Source organism: Pagrus major, chromosome 8 (genome assembly GCF_040436345.1).
Source record: "Pagrus major chromosome 8, Pma_NU_1.0".
NCBI classification, from domain to species: domain Eukaryota; kingdom Metazoa; phylum Chordata; class Actinopteri; order Spariformes; family Sparidae; genus Pagrus; species Pagrus major.
This window is the reverse complement of record NC_133222.1, coordinates 4,483,378-4,506,987: the sequence shown is the minus strand read 5'-3', so window position 1 is coordinate 4,506,987 and position 23,610 is coordinate 4,483,378. Positions and strand designations below refer to the sequence as shown.

Below are 23,610 nucleotides of genomic sequence, written 5' to 3'. Positions count from 1 at the left end.
TGGCTTGGCCTCATGTTCATCAGGCCTACAGTACTAAGGGACATTCAGACGTGTCCAACAGAGTGGTAAGTTGATAAATTAGGTTAAACCATGAAGAATAAGTGCTAAGGGGTGATAGGTTGTCGTGTCTGATGACTCTGTAAAGTAGTGAAAAAACCATAGCTTGAGGTACATTCATAAAACATCGGCCCGTTGGCCTGATAAGTTCAAGTAAAAGCCTTTCCGATGAGTGAGCAAGACATACGGTACCACGGTGCATCGGTCTCGGTACAAAGCTTTCTGTGAGCTAACTACCTCCCAATAAGCAAAAAACCTTTTCAAACATTTTCCTTTGTCCTTCGATATCTTCATTTGGTCTTCTTGAGAGTTTCAGATTCTTTTTTTTAAGCAAACGAGGGGCTTGCTTTGTTCCTCCTTATCAAGAGAGCCAGCAGCAGCTAAAAAAAACTTAAAGACTGTCGAAATGCAGTATGTAAACACACAGATTTCTCCGGACCTTGCGTACGGAAAAAAAAAAAAAAAGAAGAAGAAGAAGAACAGATCAAAAAGTCCGGAAACAAATCAGCCGAGAGGTAAAACCAATTAACATTTTTTAAAAAAGGAAGAAAAAAAATGTCACAAAAAAAAAAAAAAAACACAAATCATTTTGAACTGTAAAGTGCAAGTATAAAAAAAATCTTTCTACATGTCATCTCGGTATCCTCGAGACAGGGTCAATGGTCTTTAGTGGAAAAGTGCAAGTTGAGAACAGCACGAGTATTTAAGAAAAGAAAAAAAAAGAATTTGATTCAAAACAGTAACAGGATCAGTCAGGTGACTCGGTGGTTCCGTCACGTGACTCAGCTTCTCCGTAAGAAAACGGCCACCGCATCCAAGGGCACGGGGTAGTCCTGTAGGAACGTGCCCCCATCGAACACCTGAGCGTTCTGGCTGTCCTGCCACTGGAAGCCCCCATCAGGTAAATAAACATCCCTCTGCACTGCCCCCTTCTCCACCACTGGTGCCACCAGGACCTGGAAAACACACGTAAGATTGGTCAAAGAAATTCAGATGTCACTCTTAATTAGCAAGACATCAGGTTACAGCCCGCGGGGTTGATTCATGCCGTATCGGATGCCAAGTATATCGGATGCGGACAGAGGGATATTCAATCTGTTTCCCATCAGAACATCATTAAGTCACCTCGTCTCCGATGAGGAACTGGTCATCGATGGTGAAGGTCATGGGGTCGCTGGGACTGAGCCACCACATCGGCCGGTAGATGGGGTTTCCCGTCATCTGCCACTCCTCTGCATACTTCTCTATCAATGGGACCACATCCCTCTGGTGCTTTGCTATGTAGGTCCGAGTCAGGTTTAGCACCTACGGGGCACCAATAGAGAGACGATAAAAAAGATTAGAGAATATTAGAGATCTAATTCTTAATTCCCGATCAATTTTCTGTGTGGAATGAAATGCTGAGCCTGCTCATGTTATTACAGTACCCTCGGTCATGCCGCTCAGTTTGGAAGCAGTGGCACTCGTTTAAATTTAAGCCCATGTTTCATCATATTATTGGTGTTTCCACCCTTACAGTACGTAACAGTATCATTTGAAGATATTACAACTCGCACTCTTGTCGAGAAATAATATCAGGCTGAGGAACATCTTTCTTTCTCTCTGCCATGACTCCTTACTTTGCCAGGCAGCTGGATTCGCAATATCATGTTATCTCGCAAATCCATCTTACCAAGTGGTTCAACCAAGAACTGTCTGTAAAACGGTGGATACACTTTTGAGCGTCACAACCCCCGCAAAATGACTCGTTTCACTGTCATAATTTGAGCCATTCGGTCCAATTAAATTTGGAAAGTCTACTCTTATTTTATCCCTTTCTAAGATAGCCGGGCGCTTAACCAGAAGTTAGCTGGCTCGGTTGGCAGAAGCCTCTAGTGTGCACGCTCTACGGGCCGCACAATACTGAAGATCTGGGTATTTTCATACCGAGGAGTCGAGCTTTGTTGGTTTCAACGTGCCAATAAGCAGCTTTCATAGGAATGAATGGGGCTCTGCCTCAAATACTGTGTCCAGATTGAATGTAACATCCTTGGTGTCGACCAGCGAGAGAAGCGACTGTTGAGGCTACTGTAGCATCAGTTATATCAGAACTGGAGTTTATTTCATTAAAAGTAGCGCAAAGAATGGAACCGAAGGCTTTTCTCAGTGGAAAAGATGTTTTCGGCTTTATCCCGACTGACTTTGGCAAGAATTTGATTTGCCATCTGGCTCTGCTGGTGGTTGAGCTCTCCTACTGTTGAACCGATTGGTTGAAGTTAGCCTGTGATGGTCCGTCCAATCACCTGCCAAGAATTTTTGCCTGCCCTTTTCTCAAGAGCGTAAAAAAAATTCTGCATTTTCTGCATAATCCTGTATTTTCAGTTTTTTATTCCATGGACCAGCTGATCTTCACATTATATTAAAAGTAAGCTCATTAAGAAGTCAATTTAAAGTTTGTCCTTTTGTAGAGCTTTATTTATTTATTCTTATTCGGAACCACATTTAATCGTCCAGCCAAGAAATCTAGACCAATTGAGAAACTGAAACCAACAAAAAAAAAAGCCATTTCCTTAACTAAATCATCTGCCACAAGGATTTCTGGACAAGAATAATACTGACAATGAGGTCTGCGAAAGACATTTGTGCCATCGTGCGCCGAGACACGCAGACAGGACTTAAGAGCAGCTCATTGTTGACTCGGTGGTTTAGCACTGTCCAAGTCTTTTCTCCTGTCTCCCTCCGGCCAAAACGACTTCAGCATTCCTGGAAGGGTCACATCCTCTTCAGTGTCCCACGACAAAAACAAAAGCTTGACCGCATCTATAAAAAATGTATTTTTACGAGTTGGGATTGGGAACATTTGTAGGAATGAGCTTGAAGTCGCAGCCCCGGGTTTGAGTGGATCTTTTCTCTAATTGAGAAGCCAGTCATGTGTGTGGGTTTGAGGTTTTATTGCTATTTGATTCCAGTCCTGTGACCTGTCTATGACTGACTGAAGTATCACACATCCTGGCAAAAAGGTGTGCCACATTTAAACTACAGTAAAACACCCATTAAATTAAAAAAAGACTCATTCACCATGTGTAATGCAGCAGCCCTATTCTCCTCTCAAATTTCCTCAGTCTCACTTTAACCCAGTTTATAAGTTGAAGGCCATGCAAGAGACCAAAATGGAAAACATTGCTGCTGTCAAACGTCTAGCTGTCCAAAAGGCCTATTTTTATCTTTGTCACGCAACACAAGTCACAACCAATATATTCTGCTGGCCCAGTCCTCTTCCCAGTGGAAAGCAGTGGATCACTCCCACTCTGTCACACTTGTCAATTGCTCATGGAAATCTTAATTGCCACAATAAAGTATTTTTCCAAGACTTGTCCTCAAATTCATTATCATTCCTGCTGAAGTGGCTCTCGAGAGCGAGCCGTAAATCTAGAGGAAGGATTGTAATTCAGAACAGATGGACTGCTAACCACAGGTGATGTCGAGGAGAGGGCCGAGCAGTCGAGAAGGAGAGGGGGAAGGACAGCGGGGAGGAAATAGCCTCACCCTCTGGAGAAGCAGCAAGTGCTTTTCTGCTCGTGGAGAGTATCGATATCTGTCACAGAACTCTCCGAGACCGTAGGCTTTATTTTCCCGACGCGTACAGTGGACGGTACATTCCTGATTTCCAGTGGAGAGGAACAGGTTGTCCCACGTCTCCTGCTGGGTGGAGAGCCAGGTCTGAGTTTTGATAGACCACGTCTCTTTGGACAAACTGGTGGGAACCTTTTCGGAGAGGCTGCTAGGTCAATAAACTCTCCCTCTCTTGCCTCTTTTCATAAGCAAGAAGGTGGGATAATCTCCCACTCCCTTTTACAACGTCTAATTGGCAGCACTCACGCATCACTACACCTGATCTCTTCACTTCAAATATTCACAAGTGAAAATCTTGTTATCAAGCCCGGAAAGAATGTTGTTGTCGTTGTAATTACATCTAATGTGGATCACACAGATGTAATGACAGCCACCTCGGCCTGGGGTTACAGGGTGGGCCAAAAGAGGAAGGAGTTGCTGTGGCTACAAGACTGTTTTAGCGTGTTTTTCGAATCAAATTCTGGACGTGTACCCACCCGGTCCTCTCCGCAGACCCAGGGCGGTGTGTGGAAGCTGATAACAGGGAGGAAGGCTGTAATCTCCAGCCAACGGATGAACAACTCCTCATCTGTGACCAGGTCTCCGGATAAAGAGCCACCTGGAGGGAGAGAGAAGAAGAAGAAGAAGGCAGTCAGGGGAGATGCTCAAACTTTACGAACGAGTTAATACACTCGACAACACATTCATTTCTGGTCGTTTAATAACAGTTTCAGGCAGTAGACAACCCTGCAAATCCTGTGAGAGTGCCACTCGTCACACTGATGCCAAAACAACTGGATGGACAGGCACTGCTACACAAACTGTAGAGCCTACAGAGGGAACCGGAGGAGATTCAAGTCAACTTCAGGTAAAGCTGTATAGTAACCGGTACATGACCCATGTCAGTGGTCGCCAAAGTCTGACGCAAATATCAAAAATCTTGAAGAAACAACTTGCAGCGACTGACTCTGAAGAATCTTAACATATCACGCATGATTTTATCCGACAACTGTAATAACCGACTGACCCAGAGTGGAACGGACCCGGTCCAACTTGGAGCCATCAGTCGCCACATGCAAATCGTATTCATAATCAGCTCAACAATCCCTAATGTGTGTCCCGGCCTCAAGACCATTCAATACTGCCAATTTTCCATGAATCTGGTGTTGAGATCATCAAAAGTTTGACGTTTTTTTATTTGCATGTATTTAGGTCATATCACTTTGAACTAAAATCCCCAAAAGATTGAACAGTGAGTATTTATTCTGCTGTACAGTACATGAAGACCTGCAAATATTTGTTTCATGAGAGTCTGAGTGACGTCAGCTGTTCGACGGGCTCACAGGAATATGAAATATTACAGGAATCCAGATCAAGTGTGCATATGAAGTTTTGTAAAGCACTATTAGAGGTGAGAAAAGTGACCCATCGGCTGTGGTATTACCTACTGCATCAGGAATGAGGAAGTTGTATCCCAGCAGAGTGTGGTGCAGCAGGGAGGGAATGATGCCCTTCAGGCCCATCGGGCTCCAGTCGGACTGCAAGGGGGTCATCCTCACAAACAGAGGCTTGTGGCTCGACCTGAGACACAAACAGGATCATAATAAGCGTAATCACACTCTTGGTGTTGGGTAAAATTACGGTTGAACAAGACGAGATGTTTGAGTTACCGTGTCCCCGCCGTCACGATGGTGGAGTCTCCTATCCTCGTGGCCAGGTCGGCCAGCATGCTGATGTACTTGTCTCCGTTGAGAGCATGCGGCGACCGCAGGCCTTGCTCCTCAAACAGATTCCCTTCGCCGCCCTCCAGCATGACGTACTCCATCCCCAAATGGGCCTGCAGGGATCCCACTCTGTCCAGGAACCAGCTCACCGCTCCCGGGTTGCTGATGTTCAGCTTTACACAGAACATGCCTCGCCACTGACTCATCACAGGGATCTGAAGGAGAGGGTTTATTTTTACACTACTATCATTTTCTATTTTGGTTATTCAGTGAATGAATCATGGAGCCTTAAGATTTTCTGGATCAGGACGTGTTCACACTGCTCTGCTTTTAATCAAACCGCAACAAGTGAATGGAGAGCAGGCTGCGAGGCAGATGGAGAGTGCCACTTTGGAAAAAGTTCTGTGTCTGGTTTCTTTTTGTGTTTTCATAAGTTGAGGAAAGTTCAGTGTTTTAGACATGGGGTATGTTTCCGGTGATTGGACCTGTCACAATGTAGAGGAGGTGAAGCACAACAACAATCAGAATGAAATCAAAGAGTCTCACCAGCTGTCCCTGAGGGGCTGAGGGGAGACTGAGCCAGTAGGTCTCAGTGCCGTCCATGAGGGAGGTGTGGAACTGCGTGGTGTCCACGCCCAGGAAAGGGGACAGGGTGATGGAAATGTTAAGAAGCTTGACAAGCGGGAGGTCCCTGGTCAGTCTCTTGGACATCCCCCTTCTCCTGTTGTAGAGGTAGTCATGGTCCTGTAGATAAAAAGACAGATAAAACATGTTAACTGTGTTCACACCCCTCATAAGTCAACACATGCATCAACTAAAGGTCCAGTGTGTCCTAGATTGCAACCAACTGAACACCCCTCGTCTCAGCCTTACCTAATAACATGATGCACTCTCTCCATGTGGGCGCATTGCTACGAAAACTAGTCGTGAGACGTGCGTGACCTCTGTCAGAACCACTAACATACATCATAATCCTCTGGATTTTACATGGTAAAGTCAAGCAGAGATTTCAGATTACATAACGGAGGAACAAAACCTTAAGATGGACCTCAGGAGGTGAACCTGCTGTGGGAAGAAAGGGTGGATTAGCAAACATTATGTAATGCTGAATAACATTTTTTTCTCTTGATCTTTCCCTTCTTCTGCTGTATACCTCTGAGAGAGACGTTATGTTTTCACCCGTGTCAGCAGGTTGGTTGGTTTGTCGGCAGGATTACAGAAAAACTACTCAACAGATTTCCACTAAACTTGGATGGAGGATGGGTCTCGGCCCAGAATAGACCACAGTCATTTTTGGTGCGAATCCGGATACAGAGACAGATCAAGGATTTTACATACGGATTTAAGTGGATAGTTTGGTTAATTCCTTCAGGGAATAATGCATGGATGCTGATGAAAAAAACAGGCGTATTTAGGTGGATAATATCAAGTGAGTGCAGCTTGATGCAGATGCTGATAAGAGTCCGGATCTAGTGAATTTAAAGCTCCAATCCATGAAATAGTTGATTTTTGAGTCTCATTTCCAAACTCATCGGATACTGATGGATTGCGTTGGTCCCCCGACCGACCTACCAACTCAAAGTGTCAGTATTTGACTTGCTTAACTAAAGGATAGTCTTTCATCAGTTGGGATTTTGGATTAGGCTGAATTACAGGAGACTTTAGGGCCTTGGCAGGGGTATGCGCTCTACTGAGTGTCTCTCTAGTGTCACCACAAAGAGATCCAAAGCATACAGTGTGGTAGTTTTCAGCCCCTAACAACATTTGTGAAAAGCTGCATTATTTAGTGTCACAGGAATATTTTTTTACAGCAAACTAATTTTTAACCCAGATTTTCCGACGGCAGCCAAACCAATCTGGAAACTGGAAGAGAAAGTAATTTAAGAAATTCTTGTAAAACTGGAGTGAAAGAGACGTTTTTACAGAGGTTCATTGTTGCCAGTCGCACTTCTGTTGAGCCGTTCACGGACAACTTCAAGCTCCCATAAGTTTCCATGCGGCGCTGTACGCCTGGCTGATTCTTTATGGTACTTACAGAAGGGGAGCTGGGCAATGTAGAGCCAACAGAGCTGGTGTTTAATATCTTTGATGTACCAGAAAACTTGAGATTGTGGCTTAAAGGAAACTCTTGTTCACCAAATGGCATCCATCAACTGACTAGTGTTATTCTTTCCATTCCCCCCTCACCTCCTTCTTTTATCCTTTCACACCGCCTGAACTTGCGATGGGAGCGTACTGTAAGCATTATGTATATTTATATTAAGATGCCTGAACTGCCTCCCCTTCTTGTTGCCTCCTCCAGGTCGGATCACAGCATCACGCTGGTGTCAGGATCAACCACTTAAGTTAGTGTTGGCTCAAATCCCTCATAATCTCAACACACTCGATTCTTCGCCATCCCACAGTTACCACACTCGGAGCAACCTGAGATCCCTGTTTGTCTTCTCTCAGCTATATTTGTTTTGTAATGGAATATCACCAGGTATTGACTTGGATCCACTTCACTGTGGTCCTGGTGCTGTTTTCCTGGCTGCTCCCAGTAACATTCAAGGAAAGTAACTGGATAAATGTGAAAGAATCATAAACATCAGCATGCAAAGAATAGAGGAATACCACCTGTCCCAGTTTTGAAGACATGATTCAGAAAGTGTCCTGCAGGTAGTGTTGTCTGCACTCTGGGAAACAAACCGCTCAACATGAAGGCAAAGCCCTAAACCATCTTTTTTTTTCTGCGTTGTGACATTTCTGTGAACCTGTCCTCCCTCCTTCGCTTCCCCGCCTGTCTCCAACACTCTGGAGATCCACTTAAGAAAACTCTTTCATCTCTATCCTTGACCAGTTCTGAGCCTCTGACCGATGAACCCTCCCCAGCCTCACGGCCCAGATGGCTGGAGAGGAGGATTATGAGAGTCTACAGCCACGCGGTGCGAGAACTGGCTGGATGAAGATAGGATGGATAAAAAGCACATGGTAGTCGGCTACGGGACTGTATGTATTGTTGGGAATGTGCCATGTTAGACTACAGTTTGGAAAGTTAAACACTGATACCTCTGCAGATAAAAATAATGTTTTCCAGAGATGTCACACTCAGTGGCTAAGTTGCATTGTGGGTAATGTAGGCATCAGGTTTTGAAAAGGAAGGAGAATGCGTGAAATAAAAAGGCGACATCTCTGGTTCTGCTGTACAGATTTTGATCATTTGTTTTTGTTGATCACTGTGTCCAGTGGACTGCTTTTTAATACCTGGTTCCTACATTACCCACAATGCAACTTAGTCAGTGAGTGACATCACTGGAGGCAATTTATCAGATTACATGCAGCTTCCTCTGGAGCCACAAAGGGTTTTATACTACTTGTTTCACATATGTAGCAGGACTCCCCAAGACATGTAATAACACTGTAATGTGTGAAAATCCCTTTATTACCATTTTTTTAATGAGGGACAGAAAAGGGAGCCATTTTACAGATTTTAATGTGACACACACTTTCTTTTTTCCAAAAACACGTCAGACACATTTGTTATGTCTGCTTTAACACGTGTGGAGGAGATCTTTAAGTTATATGAATGGATCGTTACTTTTTGATTTTGTTGGGCATTTGTTCAAAAATATGTGATGTTATTTTGGTGGATTTCTTCATCATTTTTGCTCTGATTTTTTTTTGGAGACCTTTTCAGATGTACTGTTTTACAGGAAGTCAAGGATGGGATGCTACGTAGTTGTAATATTTGAGCTAAATTGAATTTCTTTCTTTTTCACACAGTAGGATGAACTTGGAGCGTCATGTTTTGATTGCCACCTTCGTTCTGCTTCAATCCAACATCGAACTATGATCCCTCTTTTCGGGTTTGTTCCTCCAAAACAGGTCTTTAAAAAAACACTCCTGTCTGCTGAAGATGTTGTGGCTGCTGATTTAAAGACAATACGACGCAGCAGAGGACGCAGTGAGGAGCACGTACCATATCAGAGAGGAGGGTGGTGGAATGTTCATTGAGGCTGATGACTCCCTCCCCCAGCTGGTGTCTCTTCAGACGATTAGAGAAGGTCCTCAGCTCCCTCTCCACCTTCTGCCCTGAATCCACATTGGCGAGCAGCTTCCAGAAGGGCAGCCTGTAGGACACGTGGGAAGGATCATGAGGAAAACCTGGATAGGGGTTTAAATTCACGACTCCCTGAACACCCACAAAGTTTCACTCAGTGCTCACTGGACCCACAGACACACCAGCGGTTGACTCATCTCTGCTAATGTGAATCAAAAACCGAACTAACCACAGTGCTTTCATGTTGGGCAGCTCCCTGCTGTGCTGGGAGAGCTGCTGCACAGCTTCCTGGTGAGCAGCTTTCACGTCGCGGGCCACACACACAGTGTACTGCAGAGGGAGGCGCTCCATACTAGGCAGCGACTGCAGGCAGAACTGCTGTCTGCTGTCCACCCCCAGCTGCAGGGGAATATCAGGAGATACGAGCACTGCAACACCTGCATGGTGGGAAGCACACGGGAGAGGGCACAGGATATTAGTTCGTTACATCATGCTTGTCAGAAATTCATAACCGTCGCTTCAGAGAAATCGAGATACGCTGATAATATAACGTTTCACTTCAAGCAGATATTAAAGTGAGACGATCCGTTGCAGATTCCTCTTATATGACATAGTGCGCGAGTGTTACTGAGACCAGGACGAGCGTGTCGGATGAAGTGTTGTGGGAGGCAGAGTGTGGGCTGTGTCAGCTGATATCGCTCCGCTCAGATGTGAGAAAAACACCCCCTAGAATGAGATATGGCAGTATGCGGTTAGATGCGTTTACCCTGGGACTGCTGGGAACTTCTGAGTAGGTAAGTTACACTGAGGAGGGTTAGGTCAGTGATGGTCACCAGGCGGCCCCGCGGGCCACAATCAGCCCGCCGATTCAGAAAATATGAGGAGGAAACAAAAATACGTTTGGGTATTTAGGATATGTAGGACTTTTCTTCTTCTAACTCCCAACACAATGAGAGATGGAAATAGTTTTACACTAAAGACGTTGTAAATCATTCTGTCAGCTTATTATTAGAAAGTAGCCCACACAACCCGCTGCAGGATTCAGGCTGGGTGCCCTGAAAGCAGGAGTCTAGGTCAAGTGAAGCTGAAACAAATTCCTATATCCTCATGCCAGAACGGGGATAAAACTCAGACATTTCTTTTTTTCTTTTCAAATACTCTTATTAAACGTTTTGTTCTTTATTTAACCATAACTCCTCAGTGAGCTGCCTGCTTGGCAGAGGTCTGAGAGCTTTTCCTCGTTAAGTATGTAGATTTCACATGATTTCTGGAAACTGTTCACACTGATTCGATACTTACTATTTGAAATATCAGACTAATTTGAAATACCTGACTCCTGGGTTAGATATATACTGTAAATCATTGATATTTAAAGGGGCAGTATGTAGTTTTGGAGAACAAATTTTAAAAATTTCAATATTTAATTTTTCCATAACTAAATAAACAAGCTGTTCTCAGAGTAAAATAAGGTCCCAGAGCACTGTTTGAAGCTAGAAAGGTGGCAGGGTCCGCCACATATAAACAAAGTAAAACAGTATGAAACTGTGTTTTAATTATAAAACATGTAATTATAATAATAATTGTGTCTTTAAGGTCAGTTTGTTATTTAGCTTGTATAAAAAAGATCTTTCTCTTCTGATTAAAAACTGCACAGTGCACTTTTTAAGTTGAGTATCTGTTTTAATTAATTTCTTTTTCTTCGAGTTTTCGAGCTCCAGAACATTAAAATTAAAATTTCTTCTCTGAGGACAAACTAAAAAAACTGCTCCTGTGATTAAATAACTTTCTAGTTCAGCCTTGTTTCCTCTCCTACTGTATGTATATACGCTCTTTCAGCAGCCGTGTGAAATGATAAGATTATGCGAAGCAGATAATTGTGTCTGCAGATGTAGCTGCCCTGCGAGGAATGCCTCGTCCCTCTCAGGTTACCCCGACCCCCTATCCTCACCACTTCTCACCCGTCCTGACTCCCACCTTCTCCCTCTCAGCTTTAACTACCTTCCTGTCCTGTCTCTGCTGCCGGTCTGACCCATCTCAGGTCAGACAGGCAGAACCCAGTCCGTATCAACCACTGCCTTCAACCCAGACTCGCTTAAGTTTTTTTTTTTGCACAATCTCCTCAAAGTAGCAAAACGTGGGATTTGGAGCTGACCGGTGAACCGATTAAAGGTGCAAGTCCTCAGACAGGTCTGAGAACCCGGGGCTGAGAACTTGGCTCGCTCCGGTCACCCTCTCTAGTTTCAATGGGCTTACTGTTCTTATGCAGGCAGGAACCAGGAGCAGGCAGGATACTCATGTACCAGTTTATAATCAGATTAATAGTTTCAGAGATCAGTATTCAAGTGCTGCATAAAGCCCAGCGAAGAGCCTTCAACCTCGGGGTAATTCTCACGTGTTTGCAACGGATAATGTCAAAGAGATACTGGTAACTCCTCAGCTGCCTCTCACAAGGTATTAGGTCACCTCCTAACTGCTTGTTATAGATTCATAATGGCAGATTAATGTAGACATTTGCAAGGAAACACGTACTGCAGGGGATAAAAATGGCTTAAATGAATTCTCTAATAAAGCAAAGGTGCCACGAGACCGTGCATATCAATAATGCGCCTATATAGTGGAGTAAGAAAGTGGGGCAGAGGAGAAAATGTTATAGCTTTATGGAAGGATGGAAAAGGAATGCAGGCAGTGGAAATAGCGGCGACCGGAGCACACCAGACACCGAGCGCTCCTGCAGAATGATGTGCAAGATACAGCAGGCTGCAAACAGTCTGTTTCCCCAAAGTGCACACAGGGTGGAAAGTGGAGTTTAGGTTTTGCAAGCATGACTTCTTGAGTCATATTTAATTTTTATGGGAAATGACACCGCAGGGCCTCGAGGAACTGGGACAATCTGGTGAAAAAACAGCTGGAGCTTTTATCCTGTCTTTGACTAAACATGCAGTTTTGAAGGTTAAACATATAAATCTTATGTCTTATGTGTTTATACAGCATGTATATGCATTTCTCTTATGGGGGGAACTCCTGACTGAAAATTACATCTAGGTTATATCGGTGCAGAGCTCCGTACGACACGCTGAATGGTATCTGTAGATGGGAGCAGGAATCAATAAGTGTTATTTAAAGAAAGTGAAGCAGGTTTGAGGCCTTGAGTTACAGCCAATGTGGGGTGCCCAGGAGTTGAAGGGGAAGCGAGGGGGGGACCCTATTTTTAGAACAATTCCTTAAACACTCCAAGCTTCCCCTGAAATATTTTCCACTAGCTCTCAAAAGCTAAATTATAAGCCTGACCGAGCGTATCCGCTCACCTTCAAAGCGGCAGATAGGCAGAGGTAAAAGTGAATGAAGTTCATTTGAGTGATTTGACGCACACATGCCTCCGTTTTTGCAGCTGTTGGGTGAAACACAAAAAATCAAGCAACCTTGGATTTGCCTCCTCGCACACATTCACGCACACTTTCTTTAATGGGAAAGCGTAGACTTCCAAGAAAAACAGAGCAGGACTTATAGGACCCATAAAGGTGCTGCACTTCCTCTCGCTCCGTCTGAGCCCGACGGTTGGAGGTGGCAGCGGAGGTGACCCCAGGCACCTTCTGATGGATCAGGAAGGTTTTAATGTGGCGTCTAGGGCCTCGGAGAGCGGCTGGTCTGGAGGAAAACACCGCCGCCTGACTCCCCTGCTGCTGCCGACCAGATGGGCCGCACTCTTTTACCTGTCATATTTATACTGTTATTTATGACACCTGTGCACACTTACAGACCTGACTGGGCTTATAAAAGATGTATTCAAATGCTAACTGTGTGTGTGCGTGCGAGAGTGTGTGTGTTCAGGCATGCATTTCCTTAACAATGGAAACTTAGTTTCTGTGCCCAACCCTCAAGAAATTGATGGCCACAAAACTGGGATCTTGCCATGGTAGTAAATTTCCAATTCCATTTATTGAAAAAATAATGAAACACTAGAGAGACTTGCTCTGCTCTATTTCTCTCATCAATCAGTTTTATTGTTTCAAGTGTGAGACGCTGTGTTCTGTTGTAAAAATGTGTCCCGATCAGACAAGAAGATCCAGCATTCAAATACTTTGAAGTAATGTAAAATAATTTGCTTTTTTCTCTCTCACTTCAGTGTCAGCTGGTGACTATTGTTAAATGTTTTCAGACAACTTGATGGTGGATTCTGAAGAAATGCTTGTAGAAAATGAGGATTTTTTCCAGGACATCTGTAAAAAGGTAGTTCAGTATTTAAGGGAGGAAATAGAACCGACCTGAGAGACCGATCGAACGAGCCGATGCGTACTTTAATCACATCGGTGCACAAGACGCTGGCGTATCAATCCTCCAACCTCCTCTACTGTCCCTGACGGAAAGTATTACTAAGGAGATTGACTGTGGAAAATGCTGCGGCTGATTTTCATACAGTAGCCTTCTCATACAGGAGATGACAGCTTGCTTTTAACAAAGCTTCAGTTGGCTAAGTGAGTCATTGTGAAAGTGTTTCACCTCATACATGTCCGGGAGAGTCGAGGTTTCAGGGCAGCTGCCGAGGGACCTCCCTGCGACCTATTGAGTAACACAGGAGTGATTTGGGCCAGCTTGTTTTTCCTTCTACATGCGAGTTGGATAGTTTGAGCATTAATCTCTGTATATGTGTGACTCACTTATGTTGGGTTTGCAGAATGCTAAAGAAATACTTAAACCACAAGCGAGTAGAGGACAAGCTTTTACTCCTTTAGGGCTGTGAGATGTGACGATACATATCATGTGACGTCAAGTGATTCATTTTATGCTCTACCATTAAGTTTGTTGTGTCCGTAATCACGTTTTTTATGGCAATATTGTTGCTTTATTATGATTATGATAAGTAGTATTATCTAACTATTGTAACATCACCATTTCTTCAAGATGGCGGCAACCGTGGCAGACATCTTTGCTTGCTCCGAACACACTTATAATGCATGTTGCATCTATACTGTATGATACTGTACATTAGTAATATACTATATATTCCCTCAACTTTGTGCATTTAAACACATTTAAATGCATTTTCACAGCTTCTTTCTGTGGATTTCTTGGACTCAGATTGTCAAGTAACAGCCACATTTTGTCTCCTCACCTTTACACGACATAACGGAAATACGTTTTTTTATGTCTTGTTCTCATCCTTGTCATTAGAAGGTTCTGTTGTATCGAATAAAGCTGATGAAGTATCATTATCTGAAAGAAAAAAAAATCAAAACCCATGACAGCCACATAACTTTTATCCCTATCTGTCTGTTGAGCTTGGCCGCTTCCCCTCCGAGAGACCCGACAACAAACGAGCAGCAAAGTAACGTTTCTTTGGATCCCACATGGAAAGACTGAGTCAGAGAGAGAGAAATAAAATAGAAGGGGTGGGAGACGTTGAGCTGAAGGGGAGAAAAATGAATGCTTAAATGGACAATAGTGAGAGCAGAGATATAGAGCCGGAGAAGGAGTTCATGTTTATCCACATTTGCACAAACTGCATATATATGTGTGGTCTAATACCTTGGAGTCACGTCAAGTCCTGCAAGTCTCGCAGAATTATATCTGATTCTAATCTCCGATGCCGACTTTATAAAGGCCAGCGTGGAAAAAAAAAAGCAGTTGTGAAGGAACGGTAGATAAATTAACTTTTATTGGATTCAGTCTGCGAGAGAGCTAGCTGATGTCAAAGTTAGAGTTATTATCACACTGTCATTTATTACAGCAGCCTGCTGTGAAAACAAGCAGGATCTCTGCGAGCTCTTATTTGTGAGGATGAGTCGGGGAAACTGTGATGAGGGCTGAGTTATATCTGTCTCATGTAAACATACAGCATCTGCAAGAATGAGGCCCTCCGAGGATAAATAACACCCGTGATAAAGTAATCAGAGACGTTTTCCAGTGTTGTTTTTTACCCTCACATATAAAACTACAAGTGAGGGTAAAATAACATTTTAAATATTTATTTATTACAGATCCCTGCAGTGAAAACAAATCTCTTTTTCTTTTTATTCATTAATGTCCCCACATAATAAAGACCAGTGTGTTGTGGTACCTGAAGCTCTGAAATGTCATCGACCATCATTTAGCTGCTGAAGTGTTTTGAAACATGAAACTTCTGCCAATTAATAAACCTGCTGATGGCCGTGTTATAATTTTTTTTGCCATCATTAAAGGTCCAATCGTTAAGAAAGTAGAAGTCTCACTCTCACCACAGCCGCCATCCCGAGGCGTCTGTATTTGAATTTATAGTTAATTAATTAAACTGTTATTTCACTCTTAAAAACAATTAAATGCTTTATTGTTATATTAGAAATCGTTTATTAAGCAGCTGTAAAGGTTTATAAACATCAGTCGCAACTTTATTTATAGGTGATCTACACAGTTTATTTATATCAACCTTTAACACAGTATTACAATCATCGGTTGCAGCTTTACAATAGAAAAAAAATATTTTATCATTTGTTAAGAGTGAAATAACTAAAAGTTTAATTAAATATAAATTCTAAAGTGTTACCAACTGTATTTATGCAGAATGCAGCACACAGATTGTAGATAAATACTATACAATACTCATAAAGTAGCCAGGAATAAAACTTGATAATAATTAATAAAAACTGTGTCATCATTATAAGACAATCTCTGCCTACATTTCCTCACTTAAACCCCTCGTATACATTATATCCTCCAGACCTCCAGTTGAGGAATAAGCCCCCTAAAGCTCTGGGACAACTTCTCCCAGAGAGTCCCTTCTTATGTCTTTAATGCGGGATGTGGCTTCGCTGATATCTAATCTGTTCTTAGTAGCCCAGTTGTTTTGGTATGGATAAAGACAGGTGGGGCTATGACAAGTTCCTCCAGTTGGCAACACTCTCAAATGTCACTCTCCTGCACAGTTGCATGTATATCTCCTCTCCCGTCCCTCTGCTTCACTTTTCTACCTCCTCTTTATTTCACTGCTTCTCGATTCTGTTCAGTTCTGTGGTTCTGCAGTCGTTCAGTCGCTCGGTCACTCTCTGTTTCATTCTGTCTGTCCTGCTCTTTAACCGTCATCCCCCCCCCCGGAGTCTTCTTAAGTTGGTAATGTCAGTCACAGCTCCATGTTGCCTACCACATTCATAATGTGCCCCATGACTAACTAGAGGCAGTGAAGACAGGTCCCATGCACACACAACGGCTCACATGTACAGCGAAAATATTGCTAACGGTCAGTGAGTTCACGCAGTTGTGAAGCCTGATATTATAATAAACTGCACACTGACACTAAAATTGCAGCATTGTTTTTGTTTTCCGGAGAGGAAGGAGATTCAGGAAAAAAAACAGCTGATGAAGCACCGCGTGACACCGAAAGACAGATTTGTCAGTCCATTAATTATGAAATAAAATTCACCAAAATGGTCAAGACATGTGGTGACTCCTTTGCTCTTTTTATTACCGCTGGAGTTCTGCCTTCCACGGATCTGTTTTGAGGAAAACAAACACGCTGAAGTGCTTTTTCTGGCCGACTGAAGCTCAGCGCAGGAGAGGCGCAGCCAGCTTTTCTCGTGTGAACCCATGAGAGTCAAACTCTGTACCGCCTGTACATTTTGGGACTCTAAAGGTGCAAAGAAGGTGCATCGTATGATAGCAGCTACATCTAGAAACAGGATGAAACCATGACATAAAGTTAAAACATGGTGGAACCAGCTCCTCTCTTCTTGTTCTTCATGTGCTGAGGGCTCAAAGGAGCTTTACCTGATTTTTTTTGTTGGTTTTATTTTTACATGCTGGAAGTGATTTTTCAGGTCTGCATTCAATTAGATTTGGTCGCCTTACATGCAAAAATAATAACGTCTCGCTGCCAAAACCAGGAACAAATCAATAATCCTTCACACGGTTGCATAAACTCACAGTTTCCCATAATGATCTTGTTTACTATCCACACATAACTGTGGAAAGCTGCTTTAAATTGTTTCCTGTCCTACCACTATTAACCACAACGATAACACAGTTATGACTCGACCACATCGTGCTGTTTGTCGCAGCCGCACTCATATTTTGCAGTTTAAAATGTGATGCATCAGGTACGAGTTCTGTCAGAGCTGTCGGAGGGAAGAAGACGGCAAATGCAGGCTGATATTCTGATGTTTTGGATGAAGGTGAGAAAATAAAATGGTGGTCCTGATGTAGAGAGTGACCAACCAGTCTCACAATACTTTTGTGTGCTGCTTCTGCAGGATTTCATCGATGATGAACACTTGATCTGATGTGCGTAGTCGTAACACAAAGAACATGAAATGAAGGTCAATCAAGGAAGCAAGGAAATTGTTATTACTCTATTATTTAGTTCTACACCCAGATGTTTTTACTGGTTAAAAATTAATCATGAGTATAAAACACACAAGCAGACGGCTACATGTAAAAAACTGCGTGTTTGCCATGTGCAGTGATCTGAGGAGGTCGGCATGACGAGCGGCACATGTCGGTCTTGGTGTCGGTCTTCATGAAAAACAAAAACAGCAGTGCACCATCTGATTGTTAGCGTGTGCACATTTCACAACTGTGGGTACGCAACGTTTCCAAAACATGACATGCTCTCGACACATTAGCCAAAAAGCTGCAGCACGACAGCCTACGATGTGAGGTCACTTCAATTTTTAACTTGTGAGCTGCATGCATGAGGGACGAATCAGACCCACTGCACATCCCCTGACAGAACAAACAGACTTTATATTGATATACACAGAAATATATAATGTCACATAACTAATATACGGAAGGATTTCACATGTTTGACGATACGTGACGTTATATTCTGCCTTACATCGGCTGATCGTAGCACACGCAAACTATGAAGCTGAGAAAAACAACGTAAGAGGTTTTTTATCCAGCCTAATGCATCACAGGTGGAGCAGTGGTTCTGCTCTTAACAAATTTGTTTTCTTCAAGCAATTAAATTGCTTTAAAATCACGACCAATTATTTAAAATATGATGCTAAATACACTGACAAAAGAAACTCTGTCTTTGTATGTGCAATTTTTAAAATGCTTTTTCTCTAAGATAGAGCAACATTAGACTTTTGTCACAAGATAAAACAAACATTTAAAACAGATAAATTTTAGTCATAACTCAATTTTGACCAACATTTTAGTTTTTATGCTTTGGCCTTGTAGGGCAGTGTTGTCATTTTGCTTCAAGAATATATTACAAAATATGAATGAATGAACGTACATTTTAATAAATACATTGGTAATATATAGTGACATGTATTTAAAAATCTAATACTTAAAATATATTTTGCATATCACATCTGGATATACTTTTTACAATGTATGAAAAACAGCAATAATTGGTATATTTCTCAATATATAGAGAATTTATCATTTAATAAATTGCGAGTTCATTATTAAATATATATTTCAATATATATAAAGATGACACTAATTTCAAACACATGCCTGTGTCAACTCATATCATTGTAATATGTAATAAAAAGGAGAAAATTGTCACATCACTGTTTTATTGAATAAAGAAAATTAGATTGTTGTCATATATTGGATCTAGATTTAGGGAAAATATATTTCTGTTGCTCTTCAGCTCCCTCAGAAATAACGAAGAATAATTTCTGCTGATACCAAACAGGAAAGCATCAAGTACAAATTTCGATTAATCTTCAATCGTGATTTTTCTTGGAGGCAAATGAGCACAAACAAAAACATCCCTGAACTTTAAACCGAGATCTCCTGTTAAATATACGTAGAAATGCTCTGGTAGGCATCGTTGTCATTGCTGAGCATCAGTTTGCTATGTTTGGGTCTATGTACAGTATGTGTCTGCGAGCGGTTGCTTGGCAACGTTCAAACAGTTGTTCTCATCGGGATCTCGTCTCATCCGTGCGGTGTGAGAAACAAAGGGGTTTACGGCGACGGGTCCTGACGATTACCCACCGTCCTCTCATAAGGTGGAAAAGGGATTTTATAAGTCATGTGACTGTCTCGTTAAGCTACAGCCACTGTGATGTTACATAACGTCCCCCGAAATGTGTGTGGCTGTTATGTGCGCATTGCATGTGTGCATTTGTTTCTGTTGGTATGTGAATGAGTGTGTGTGTGAGAGAGATCACTGCTAGCAAACAATGAAGTCATAACAGAGGATTGTTTGTGTCGCACCCTGATCCAGACGTCGGTCACAAAAGTACATGTCATTATGCGCATTGATGCAAAAACATTGATTTTTCCAGTCTGATTGTTGGAACAATGTCACATTTATGTCAGATTTTTAAAAAAAATAAAGGTTTGTTTGCCCCAACTTCACAGACAACTTGAGGGCAAAGTCCCCGAGGCTAACGCTGTACCCCGCTACCACACACATGTACACACACAGGCGCACACACACACCACACATTCCTCATCAGTTACATTAACCATTCACATCCGCCAGTGGCCCCTGCCTCCCCCCTTTGCCCCCAGGATAAAATCTAACACCCCCAAAATAACCTGGTGAGTTATAAGAGTCAGCAGGGCCCTCATCCAACCTGCCCTTTTAATAGAAACAAAGGGCAATTAGCTCGGTATCCCTAAGAGTTAATTTAAGATGCTAAAGGTGGCCGACTTCCCTTTGTAGTCTAATCTCTAAATTAATAAACCGGGATGCCACAGACAGTGTTGGGTTACGCTCTATTTGTGGGGACGGCCGTCCTATCCAGTGAGCGGGCGGTGTGTGTTTTGGGGATGATGGTTCTGGAGGCGGTCGGACCATTTTTCTCAGCTCAAACACAAACAAACACGAGGGGGTGGCAGCGGCGGTAGGAAAACACAACAACATCCGCAGGGCTTCCCTCACGCCCTGGGATTCACGCCACACATTGTATACCCGCTGATGTGGGGTCAGATTTCTCGAGGCCTTGCGCTAACCCTGCACTGATGGCAAGTGTGGAAAGAACAGCTGACCCCGTGTCATTTTTAAAGATCACTGACCTCGGTGTGAAGAGAAGCCACCACTCCACTTTTGCCTCCATTAAGAGTAAATCTCAACTGATACACGCGATTCACTCCAATGATGGCCTCTTACCTGACGAGCCCAGGAAGTAGCGTTCCAGGGCGGAGCCGAAGCCGGAGGGATTGTCCTTCAGGTCACTCACGGTGAAGGGCTGCGTGGTGGCGTTCTGATCATTGATAGGCCAGGTCTGACCCCGGACACTAGCACCGCCGTACCAGGACACGTTGGTCATGGAGAAACAGTCCTGAGAGGATGCACACACACACACACAAACACACACAAAGAAACAAAACAGGTGAGAAAGAGGAAAATATAGAGGACGCCTCACATTCAGGAGGACAGGCTGAAAACTGAAACGAAAAATTGATGCTGACTGGAAAAAGGAAACATGCAACAGAAACATTTATAAAGTTTCCGTTGTAAACTACAGTTGGTTTGTCAGCAGGATTACACAAAAACTACTCAACAGATTTCCACGACACTCGGAGGGAGGATGGGTCTCGGCCCAGAATAGACAACATTCACTTTCGATGCAGAATGATGACATTTTTATGACATTTTTAAACACTTTTATTCATTTCTCAGGGAATAACACACTGATCTTCAAGCATATTCAGGTTGCTGGTGTGTATATGAGTGGTGATGATCTATCCTAAGTCTGGTGAGCTTCAGTTATGGTTAAGCTGTTATGGGTGGGTTGATCCAGGTTGATATCGGATTAGGCTTGATTGAATTAGAGGCAACTGTTGGGCCTCGGTGGAGGTATGCATTCTACTGAGTGCCATTCTAGTTTTATTGCACATTTGACCCCCTCACAAACACATCTCAACTACCGACGATGTTAAGGGTAAGGGTGAGGATTATTTGAAAAAGCAGGCACATTTCATTTGTGAGCGTCTACAAGGTGAATTTAAATCCCTTCTGCTATCACATTATATACCTGATGTCTTAGAGTATAGATGAATGTAATATTTGACAGGGCACAGATCAGTATGTGACGGCTGCTGCACGACACTACCTCAGAAAGGAAGGATTGAATGACGGGAGTGTTTTCTGAGACAAATCTCGTCCCTTGGCTCAACGCGTTTTTACGCGCTGGTGACAAATGCGCACACTGGCAGCTCATTTATTTCACGTCAGCAAATCCAGGGCTCGGATAAAGCGTTTCAGAACAGGTGTCAAGTGGTCACCTGAGAGGCGCCGGGCAGGGATTATTTTCTTTCTTTTAGGAAATGAGGAAAAATAAAGTTCAAGCGACTTAAAGTTTGGAAAGATTTTCTGTGAGCGGTCGCGCCACATGACAGAGGAGTTATGGCGAGGAATGTTCCAGTGGGGACAGATTAACCTCCCCAAACATCCCAATAGTTGAATGCCTTTGATAATTAAGCCGAGGGGGGAAAGTACAGTAAGTACTGTGCGTGTAAAGAAGCATAACAAGTGTGACGAAGCAGGTTTAACGACGAAAATGTGCAGATTAATCCAGAGCTGAGGGAATTTATAACATCATCAGATGAGCCCATGGAGCGTTTCACAAATTATCCAGCTAAATTTAAATACAATCTAATTACATTATAATTAAATTGGTGCATTTTTTTTTATCTCAATCATATGAGCAAAAAATGATGATTCCACTTGTTTTAACGCAGTTTCCTGTGATTTAATCAACATTTCTTTTTAATACGCAGATCACGGACATTCATGTAGATCACAGTATGAAAAAAAAACACTTCTTGTGACAGATTTTTATGAGAAAATCTGATTCAAGTTTTTTAAAATGAACAGGGGCCCTCTTGTGCCAATGTCACACCAGCCGTGCGTAATCACGTGCCAATTAACTCTGATTAAGACCAAACTGATGAAGCTCTGAGCGCACAACTGCTTTTTTTTTTTTTTTGCACATCACACCTCAGTAAAAATGACATTTTAAATAAAGACTCTGGATGTGTTTAGTGCAGAACTCCTACCTTCAGCTCCACATGACAGTGCACCGGCGCCCAGTTCATACTGTAGCACTCCGTCTCCGTCTCCTCGTTCACCTCCAGCGAGATCTTCACCTCGGCCACCGAGTCCCACGTATAGCAGAACTCCGTTTTGTTGAGCCAGCACAGGTTCCTCACGAAGGGGACCTCGATGTCGGGGTTCCCCACGTTCCCCACGTCGATCTCCACATAGGTCTTGTCCTCCGTCAGGGTCTGTATGACCAGCGAGTGGGTTCTTCTCTCCCAGATCAGTCCGCTAAAAGTCCCCCTGAGGATCCAGTTCTTGTTGGGCTGGTCCACCACTTGCCAGTATATGATCCCGATGGTCATGACAAAGAAGACGGCCACCCCGAGACACGCTATAGCTCCCTTCCAGGTCTCGTTCATCTCCTTCAATCCCGTGTCCCATGTTACCTCTGGGATGGGGCTGGGGTTCCTATTTCGAGCGTGGGGCATGTTTTCTTTTTTTTTTTTTCTTTTTTTTTTTCTCTTGGAGATCAGCAAAGTATCAAACGCAAAAAATGCTGCAGAAATCTCTGTGCGTCAAAAACCTCTGCTGCTTCATCATGTCATGGTGTTTTCAGTGAGGCTACAGGGTAAACCAGCCTACTCTTTATCTTTACACCGTTTCACACTGTTGGGTTTTTTTTTTTTTGCGCAATTTGTGCCAGCAACAGAGACCTGTCATGTGAAGAAAGCTGTGAGAAAGAACAATCCCAGCGGGCAAATGTAACAGTATGAATGAATAATGGACTTACCACATACTGCTGCTGGTTTAAAAGAGTTGGATTTGTAACTTGCATTGGCTGCAGTGAGCTCGTGAGCAGCCCCAAGCCGGGTTTGGCAGCAATGCCTACGAATAGCTCCTAAGACGCTGTCTTGCTTGCCCTGCACTTTCTGACGTAACGCCGGGTTGTTTCTTCAGAGGAAAGGTAGAGCGAGGGAAATGGGGGATCAGGAGGGTTTGGCTGAGTCTTGGAGCTGCCCCGCCAGGGCGAGGAGGCCACGAGGACCCCCCCACGCGTGCTCGCAAAACTCTCCGTGCGCTCTCCGTGCGTAAAGACTGTGGAGACTTGTCATCCGGCGGTTTTTGGCGGACGGGCCAGGAGCGTCAGTTGGGCATGGCGAAGTTTGCCTCGCCTTATCCACATCTGATCTTTTGTGGTGTTTCATATTTTAATGGAGAGCAAAGAGTGACGTCTGACATTTTATTTTGAAATCCCCAGCGCTGTTTAAAGGCGC

General features: G+C 43.3%; 1 protein-coding gene across 1 annotated transcript; it reads right to left on the bottom strand.

The window, feature by feature from the left end:
• Positions 1 to 839: 839 nt before the first annotated feature.
• On the bottom strand, positions 840 to 22,824 carry LOC141000594 (SITS-binding protein). Its single transcript, XM_073471332.1, has 10 exons — positions 22,354 to 22,824; positions 20,462 to 20,633; positions 9,641 to 9,848; positions 9,331 to 9,481; positions 5,919 to 6,116; positions 5,319 to 5,587; positions 5,093 to 5,229; positions 4,146 to 4,267; positions 1,183 to 1,362; positions 840 to 1,013 (listed from the first exon to the last, which is right to left on the bottom strand). Exons 1-10 carry the CDS (start codon positions 22,822 to 22,824, stop codon positions 840 to 842), a joined length of 2,082 nt encoding a protein of 693 aa, XP_073327433.1.
• Between the last annotated feature and the right edge of the window lie 786 nt (positions 22,825 to 23,610).